This window comes from Panthera leo, chromosome A1 (genome assembly GCF_018350215.1).
Source record: "Panthera leo isolate Ple1 chromosome A1, P.leo_Ple1_pat1.1, whole genome shotgun sequence".
In the NCBI taxonomy this organism is placed as follows: Eukaryota; Metazoa; Chordata; class Mammalia; order Carnivora; family Felidae; genus Panthera; species Panthera leo.
In genome coordinates, this window is record NC_056679.1 from 70,242,960 (window position 1) to 70,252,416 (window position 9,457).

The 9,457-nt window shown below is 48.8% G+C and overlaps 1 protein-coding gene across 1 annotated transcript; it reads right to left on the minus strand.

The window, feature by feature from the left end:
- Positions 1-1,671: 1,671 nt before the first annotated feature.
- Positions 1,672-3,289, minus strand: LOC122229445 (histone H3.3C-like). Its single transcript, XM_042954566.1, has 2 exons — positions 3,203-3,289; positions 1,672-1,923 (listed from the first exon to the last, which is right to left on the minus strand). The coding sequence occupies exons 1-2, from the start codon at positions 3,287-3,289 to the stop codon at positions 1,672-1,674; spliced, it is 339 nt and encodes a 112-aa protein (XP_042810500.1).
- Positions 3,290-9,457: the final 6,168 nt, after the last annotated feature.

Consider the following 9,457-nt stretch of genomic DNA (forward strand, 5'->3'; position numbering starts at 1 on the left):
AGCCACAGTGATGTGACATGTACCCGTGACCGCATCACTGATAGAAATCATGGATCTTTTCATAGCCCATTACAGACGATTTAGGAACCTCAAAATATGATGTATGCTCATCACTACTTAGAAAATATAGTCGTTATTAGTTAATAAAGAATTATATGTGGGGCGCCTGGCAGGCTCAGTCGGTAGAGCATGTTGACTCTTGATCTCGGGGTTTGGGTTTGAGCCCCACGTTAGGTGTAGAGATTAATAAAATCTTTAAAAAAAGAATCATTTGTAACATTATGTCCAAAATCTACTTTTAAAAATAGTTTAATGTATTTTAATAGCAAACTTAGAGGAACAGCACAGAAAACAGCTTTAAAAACAGGTACTTGCGGGGCGCCTGGGTGGCTCAGTCGGTTAAGCGGCTGACTTCAGCTCAGGTCACGATCTCGCGGTCCGTGAGTTCGAGCCCCGCGTCAGGCTCTGGGCTGATGGCTCAGAGCCTGGAGCCTGCTTCCGATTCTGTGTCTCCCTCTCTCTCTGCCCCTCCCCCGTTCATGCTCTGTCTCTCTCTGTCTCAAAAATAAATAAACGTTAAAAAAAAAAAAGTTAAAAAAATAAATAAATAAATAAATAAAAATAAAAATAAAAACAGGTACTTGCATGTAGGACAACCCAGTTGGAGAAGTGCAGTGAATGGATGGAATCCAACATGTGATTTAAAAAAATGCCACAAGCACCACTTAATTGCCAGAAATAGGAAATTTATGTGTTTAAAAAAAATCTAAATGCTGGCATTGTCCAGAACATTTTAACAGATTTATTTATAATTGTTATAAAGTTGACCTGCTGAGCCCTGTTCACTGAAACATTTTTATTTGCATCAATGATTTATGCCTCCATATTTATACTAAAAATTCACACACAAATCGGGGCGCCTGGGGGCTCAGTGGGTTAAGCACCCGCCTTCAGCTCAGATCTTGATCTCACAGTTTGTGAGTTGGAGCCCCGTGTCTGGCTCTGTGCTAACAGTTGGGAGCCTGGAGCCTGCTTCCAATGCTGTGTCTCCCTCTCTCTGCCCCTCCCCTCACTCGCACTGTGTCTCTCTCTCTCAAAAATAAATAGACATTAAACAAATTTTGTTTTACTTCATACACAAATTGGGGTGCCTAGGGGCTCAGTAGGTTAAGCATCCAGCTCTTGATTTCAGCTCAGGTCATGATCTCACAGTTGGTGAATTGGAGCCCCCTGTGGGGCTCTGTGCTGACAGTGAAGCCTACTTGGGATTCTCTCTCTCTCTCTCTCTCTCTCTCTCCCCCCACCCCACCCTTGCACATGCGCTCTCTCCTTTTCTCTTTCTCTCAAAATAAATACACTTTAAAAAAATCACACACAATGGAAATGGAAAAACTGCCAATACCTGGTTTCTGTCCCCTATTTTTCTACTTGCAGTCATAAACTTAGGTACCTTTTCACCCCACGGGGAAAAAAAATCTAACGTTCAGAACTCCCAGTAACAGGAAAAAGAGGTAAAAAAATTTTTTTTAAGAATGAAATGTTTTCCACGGTAGTGGATTTTTAAGCACGTTCTCTACACACGCGGCGTGCTAGCCGGACGTCTTCTGGAATAATCACGACACGTTCGACCTGGATCCCACACGCGTCGGTGTCTTCAAAGAGACGCACCAGCTAGGCCTCGCTTGCCTCCCGCAAAGAACCAGTAGCTGCGCTCTGGAAGCGCAGATCAGTAGGTCCCGAGCCGTTTCTCGCCCCCAACGCTCTCGAAAGGCAATTGGCGGATTCTAAGCTCCGACCTCTGCCCGCGTGCAGCTCCCCCAGGGCCGCAGCCGAGCGCTTGAACCGATGCGGCTTCTTCACCCTCCAGCAGAGGGCGCTCTGGCCCGCAGCTTTTGTAACCCGTGGCTTCCCGGGGGGCTTTGCCTGGGGCGGGGGGATTTGCCGGCGCCTGCGTGTCCCAGCCACGGTCCGGGAGACTTCCTTACTCCCCCCCACCGCTTCTCCTTGGGCCGGAGCTCTGAAAGCTAGAGGCGGTGCAGGCGTTCGTGAGGGGCGGCGGCCAGTTTTTTAACATTTTCTTAACTGTATTTTAATATGAACTTTTTGTTAATTGTATATATTTTACCTCATGCACCATCACTCTGAAAAGGGTCTTTAGGCTTCACCTGAGGGGTCCGTGGCACAAGGAAAGGTGGAGAACCTTTGATCTAGTGTAACGCTTTTGTCTTCCAAATGGGGAAAGAGGCACCAGATTCCCCCCACCCCCAAAGCCTCCCATCTTCTGCATCCAGGCGGGGACCTGAACCCTTGGTTCCCGGTTCCTCTTCGGATCTCCCCTTGCAAGGCAGGGCCCTTTATTCCCTACACCCTACTTCCCCTCAGGACCAAACACAGGATGACTCAGCAAATCTTGTTCCCCAAAATTGGGATTTGGACCTAAGGTGTGGCTCCCTAACCCACTCACTGTCCTGATTTCTTCTTCTGATGGCTTGAGAAGCCTCTTTACTTGTTTGTTTGTTTTGTTTTTAAGTTTATTTATTTATTTTGAGAGAGAGCATGAGCAAAGGAGGGGGAGAGAGAGAGAGAGAGAGAGAGAGAGAGAGAGAGAATCCTAAGCAGGCTCCGTTCTATTAGTGCAGAGCCCGACACAGGGCTCGAGATCATGACCTGAGCTGAAATAGAGTCGAATGTTCAACCAACTGAGCCACCAGGCGCTCCTTTTTTGTTTTGTTTTTAAGATTTTATTTTTTAAAGTAATCTCTAGACCCAAAGTGGGACTCAAACCTACAACCCCGAGATCAAGAGTCACCTGCTCTATCAACTGAGCCAGTGAGCCCCAACAAGCCTCTTTCCTCATCATCCACTTGTCATGTCCCACCTCGCCCTGAATGGAGCACAGTGGCTTCTCTGCTCACTCAGGCCCAGGAAACCAATAGCAATGACAGTAACAATAATGGCATCCTTAATTGAAGACCTGCTTTATGTCAGCCACGCGTAGCTATACTTATATATGCCTCCCTTTGTCCCCAAAGAGTCATTGTTATCCCCATTTTATAGATGAGGAAAATGAGGGTCAGAGAGGTTAAGTGATTTGTCCAAGGCCACACAGCCACTTGCATCGAAGAGCAGGTGTTTCTGACAGGTTCCGTTACAAGGAGGTTGTAGCTGGGGCTGGAGAGAGGTGGCCAAGGGACAGTGTCACCCAGATCTGAAGAAGTTGGGGTTGCTCTTCCCGCGGCAGGTGGAGCCACTGCAGCTGTGGCTGGTGACGTCTCAGCTCGGCGGCCATCCTGGGTATTTTTACCCTTAGAGCAGCTTCACCAGGCACTGATTTCTGACACAATCTGTGCCTGCCCGGGGAAGGCAGAGATGGCACCCTATCTCATCTGTGGTTTGCACATCTATGCTCCGTGAGCGTCTTCAGCCCCAGGCGTAAGCGGAGAGGCCCAGTGTGGTTTAGTTCCGGGTACAGCCACCGTGGGAGACAGGGTTCAGCTGCTGTCCGGGGCTGGGGCTGGGGGGGTGGGGTCTGTAAAGCCAATCCCTTTTTTTTCCTTTTGTTTTTAAATAGTAAGGAGGAAAAGGATTGGTACAGATGTATTTGTTTCTTCTTTTTATACATTTAATTATCGATCTCACTTCAGACACTTGAATAACATATTCTTTCACTTATAGGTACAGGACAGACCCTCCACCTTAAACGTGCCACTTGGCATGTAGATTATTTTGAGCTGAAGGCACTTGAGACCCTGTGGGCCCAAGAGAAACTTTTTTCCTCCCTTAACCACATGGAAGAGTGTAAATTGAGGGCCTTTCCCAGAATAAGTGTTAGTAGCAGAGATAAATTTTATCTGAGTGACCCATCGGTATAGTAGGGCAAACATCTAATTACCATACATCTGCTCTTTCTATGGCCCTGTGAAATGCCTTCTTTTCCTCTGAAGTCCCAACCCTTACCCCTGTCCTCAGTTCAGAGTGACATATATACCTCCTTTTGCCTGTCTTTGGAGTTGCCATGTCTATGTGGATCCCTCACACGTATGCCTATTAAATTTGATTTTCTCCTGTTAATCAGTCTCATGTTGATTTCTTAGTCCAGCTAGAAGGACCTGTAAGAGGACAGGGATTCTCGCTTCCTGACAACTCATCCACAGTGAATGTCTGCCATATGCTGAACTCCCAGAGCTAGGTAGGGACACGACAGTGACAAACCCCTCCCTTCTGGTGAAGCAGACAGGAAAGCGGGCAGACAAGACGTCTGTGGAGACAGATGCCAATGCCAGTGAGTTCTGGGCACTACGAAAACATCCAGAAAGAGGTTCTTTCCAGTCTTGAGTAGTCAGAGTCGTTTCCCAGAGATAATGATGAGGCTGAGAAGCAGTTTGCTAAACATTTCCCCCCAGCAAAGCAGAGGGAAAGAGTGGTGATTGTGCACTGGGTCACTTTCACTCATATTTCGTTGACGCACACAAGTCACCTGGCCACACCTAAGTTCCAGAGGGGAGGGGTGGAATGCTGCCATATGCTGGGGAGAAACACCAGAAAACCAGACTCCCACGCCACCAGCTGTGTCTGTCTCTCCAGCCAGGACTCACGTGTCCGGCTGTCTCCCGGCCACCTCCTGGGTACGCTGGGATCAGACTGCTGTGTTCAACCCCTCAGACCCACTGCCCCCCTGGGTTGGCCCATCTCCACAAGGCACACAGGGGCGTCCTGCAAGCCTCCCTCCCGCCTCCATGTGCCATCCACCCCAAGTCTCCTCCACGACAGGCTCAAGGCAGTCACTGTAGCCGAGGCGTTGACACCCGTCTCGGGAAAGGCAATGCCAGCTTTGTGCCCCAGTCTTGGCCGTCAGTCCTGACACTGAATCCGATCCCCCTCTCCACCCTGCTGCCAGACTGAGTTTGCTCAAATGCACAGTGACCCTGTTTGTCTGGTCTACATAAGCTCTACCCCCAAATGAGGCTTGAACTCATGACCCTGATATCAAGAGTCACATGCTGTATTGACTGGGCCAGCCAGGCGCCCCTGCCCTACTTTCCTTTCAGAACACAACCCTAATTCCATGACCTGGCATTTGAGACTCTCCCTGCTGGAATGCATCTTGCCTCTACCACACGTCCTGGTTACTTTACTTCACTCCTCCTGGTTCAAGAACGCTCTGGCACGATCTCCTCCAGGCAGTCTCCTGAGACTGCTCTTGCCCCCCACCTCAGTTAGATACTCCTCTTGTGTATCTGCACATCTCTGCTAGCTAGATGAATGACTACCATCTGTCAGAGCCGTCGAGGCAAGTGATGGGCTCTCATGCATCTGGGTCCCCCGAGGGTCCGAAAGAGGGGCCAGGCATGGAAGACGTGCGTGGTGAGCGATTACTATACGGTGGAGCAGTGGCGAGGTGCTGCTTTCCAAACCCGTCTGCCACAGATCCCGCTGGCTTGTCTTCCCACCTCATCCAAAGCCTTCTTCCCTCAAGGATTCATCCAGCATCTACTTTGTATCCTGAGTCAGCCAGTGGGGTGGGGATGCAGCATAGTCTGAGAAACGTCCACACCAAGGGAGCTTTTGGTTTGAGTGAGAAGTGGAGACCCGGCAGGTCACTGAGAGCCGAGCAGTGCTGCACGCGAGGGTGACGGCCTGGGGTGAGAAGCCAGACCCCTTCTGTCTTCCTTCGCCTCACAGGGTCCCCAGACAGAGGAACTCGACAGAGGCTCCTGTCTGATCCGCCCACATTCCAGATGTGGAAGAGAGACCCGGAGGGGTAAAGTGAGTCAGCCATAGTCACACAGGGAGCTACAGATGACACTGAAGCCTAGAGCAGCCTGGGGCTTCCCAAACGCTCTTTAAGAAAAAGAAGGTATAGGGGCACTTGGGTGGCTCAGTCGGTTGAGAGCGTCTGACTCTTGATTTAGGCTCAGGTCATGATCCCAGGGTCGTGGGATCGAGCCCTGAGCTGGGCTCTGCACTGAGTGTAGAGTCTGCTTATGATTCTCTCTCTCCCTCTGCCCCTTCCCCGCTCATGTGTGTGTGTGTGTGTGTGTGTGTGTGCGCGCTCTCTCTTTCCCTCTCTCCCTCTCAAAATACATACATACATACATAAAATACAAAGAAGGTGTGGGCACCTCCCACTTCACCCAACACACACCAAGAATGCAAGCAAACCCTCAGTTCATTAGAACCAACCTGTATTTTCTCTCCTCTACTCTTCAAGAAGAAGTCACAATTTAATTGAATTATCTCTTTTTTTCCCCTCTTTCAGTCAATAATTGTGGTTTAAGCTCTTTTCATGCTCAAGGCACTGTGCTGGGCACAGCTGAAGATTCGAGAGAAAAACCCACCCTTGCTTTTCAAGCCGTGGGAACAAGGCACATGAGCCTGCACAATACCAAGAATGCAAGGGAAAGGCCAAATGGGTGGTTCAGGCAAGGAAGACAGTTTGCAAAAACTTCACAGGAAAATGCCCCAAGGAGAGATTTAGTCAGAAAAACAACTCCGGGGACATCCCTGGGCTCCCCTCCATTCCCACCCCTGATCCACCTCTGTGCATGGCCATACTGGGCTGCCTGACTTCGCCAAGGAGCCTATAGCTGAAAAAGCACAGAATCAATGAAATGAGATTAAAAACTGTAATCACTGTGTTAGACTTTCTCCCAGACCCATGCTTTTCCAGGAAGAAGGGGATGCCGTCCTTCCCTGGGACCCACACGGTGCCCAAGTCAGTCACCAAGAATCCACGTGTGCCCAGGTCAGTCACCAAAAATCCATTCATGAACACATGCATTCTTCTTTCTGGTTTTTCCACTGCAGAAGTTGAATGTAAAAGGAGTATCTCCTAAAAGGAGTATCAGTTCATTGTTCTTTTTTTCCATTTCTCTTTCTTTCTTTCTTTCTTTCTTTCTTTCTTTCTTCCTTCTTTCTTTTTTTCTTTCTTTCTTCTTTCTTTCTTTCTTTCTTTCTTTCTTTCTTTCTTTCCTTATTTACTTATTTAGAGACAGAAAACCAGACAGAGAGCAGTAGGGACAGAGAGAATTTTAAGCAGGCTCCACGCTCAGCATGGAGCCTGATGCAGGGCTCAATCCCACAACCCAAGGTCCACAACCTGAGCTGAAATCAAGACTCGAACGCTCAACAGACTGAGCCATACAGGGGCCCCCATTATTCTTTACCTAAGCTTTTCTTTGGAAATATAACATCCTTACAGAAGAGAGCAAAAATCATAAACTCAATGGATTTTTCATACAGCAAACACACCCATTTACTATCACCTAGATAAAAAATCCTGAATGTTCCATGAACCCAGAAGCCCCTTCCAATCACTACCTCCCGAGGTTAGCACTGTGCCCCAGATTGCTCTTGCCTGGTTTTGAGCTTTATGTAAATGGAATCACATGGTATGCTTGCTTCCAACTCCATCTTCTCGTGCTCAACGTTATTTCGGAGCGCTTCCTCCATATTGCTAATAGTTACAGCTCATTCAGGCCCGTTGCTGCACACATTCCTTTGGGTGAGCCAGTGCTTATGTGTTCATTTTTCCGGTTGATGAGCATCTGAGCTGTATCCAGACTGAGCATATTACAAACAGTGGTGTTGTGAACATCCCTGAGCACATCTTTTAATGAACCTAAGTACTAATTTCTGGTCGTAAATGCCCAGAGCAGGATTCCTGGGCCACAGGGTTTAGTCCACACCACCCTTTTTGGATATTCAAAGAGAAAAAGAGACCAAGGGTGACAAAAATTTTAATTATCTGAAAAAAACTTTAAACTCTGTCAAAACGAGGGGTGCCTGGGTGGCTCAGTCAGTGAAACGTCCAACTTCAGTTTAGGTCATGAGCTCGTGGTTCGTGAGTTAGAACCCCACATCGGGCTCTGTGCTGACAGCTCAGAGCCCGGAGCCTGCTTCGGATTCTCTCTCTGCCCCTTCTCTCTCTCAAAAATAAATAAACATTAAAAAGATTAAAAAAAAAATAACTCTTTGTCAAAAGAAACGTTTCCTCTGTGATTGCACAGTTAGAGTTTTCAAATAGTATTTGGAGAAGTTAGATACTGTGTCGTGCGGTATTTTTTAACCATTCAGTTGAAATCCACAAAGCGTTTAAAAACTTTTTTTTTTAGTTATGATGAAATACATATAATAAATTTCCAGCTGATCTAGGCAAACATTCCAGCTACTAGTGGCCTCGTCTTCAAGGCCTCCTATTTCACTGGGGAGAAAGGACCTCCTATTCTCTGCCCCTTGAGTTGGTCCCTAGCAACTTTTGCAGAAGGAGCCTGGCCTCAACTACCAGCACCTTCTGAACCTCTTCAAACCCAGGGCACCCATTTGACCCTGTCTGCTGTAGGGTCAACCAGGAACAGTGCAAACCTAGAAACTTAAAAGAAAAGTGGGGAAAGGACCTGTGGTTTGACATTTTTCAGAATTTTTTTTCTTGTGTGTTTGTGTGTGTTAAGGGCACTTTTCAAGTGAGGAGCTCTGGAGAGGAAGCACTATAAATAGAAGGGGCCACAGTGGGGAGCAGTGGGGGAGGAGGAAGTGTGTTCAGAACACCTGCTTGCCTCCACATCCAGGCCCCTGGCGGGGCTTTTCAGGGGGCCCCTCCCCACGCCCTGCCCCACCTCCTATTCAGCCCATCAAAACCAGAGCTGGCATCAAGTGCTCTGGCCTGGTCTCCACAGCCCGGCCCCAGCCAGTCACCACCCGAGTCCACCCAAGACAGCCCCCTGAGGAGGAAGGGGACGCATCCCGCCTTGGACCTGAGTCCCCGGGGTCATTCAGCTCAAAAGGTCTCGAGTGGCATTAGCCTTTCTTCACCTGCTGCCGTGTCAGAACAACAGTTCAGCTCAGTCTCATCCTAGTAAAAGCCCAGCAACACCTTCCCGAAATCCCACCCACTGCCCCTTGGCAGCAGATGGGGCCCTTTTAACCAAGTGGGTACAGCATGGGGGGTGGGGTGGCAGGAGCAGCAGCTGGGGACTTGGCTTGCACAGCAACAATTTCCAATGATCGTGTTCTCTCCATTGCGGGCTGGCTTTGATGAGAGGAGGTGAAAAGGCCAAGGACACTGTTGCGGAGGGGCCAGACTCCCCCTTCTAGCCCCTTTCCACTCACTGATCACTTTCTGCTCCTCCCAGGCCCAAGGCCACCACCTGGGCCTCCCCCGGCCCTCCCTACTCCTCACCCAGAGCTGCTCTTGCCTTTCAAGCCTCCACCTCAGTAGCATCTTGGTTGATTAAGTGGGCTGGAAGGACCCCTGTTGGTGATAGGCCCTTCCTTCAAACACCTTATGTGTTGCAAGACAGGTTTTGATTTGTGCTATTATTAGGTTGATATCTCTCCCTCCCAATAAACTGTGAACTCTGTAAGACAGGTCCAACTTAGTTTTGTTCACTGCTGTGTGCCCACCTTCCAGCACAGTGTCTGCACCAGACATGGTGCCCAGTATGCTGTATGTGGGAGA

Coding starts and splice junctions, on each gene's coding strand:
- LOC122229445 (XM_042954566.1), bottom strand. CDS start 3,289: ATGGCCGCCGAGCTGAGACGTCACCAGCCACAGCTGCAGTGGCTCCAC. Junction 1,924..3,202: donor CCCAACTTCTTCAGATCTGG/GTGACACTGTCC, acceptor CCCCCGCCCCAG/GCAAAGCCCCCCGGGAAGCC.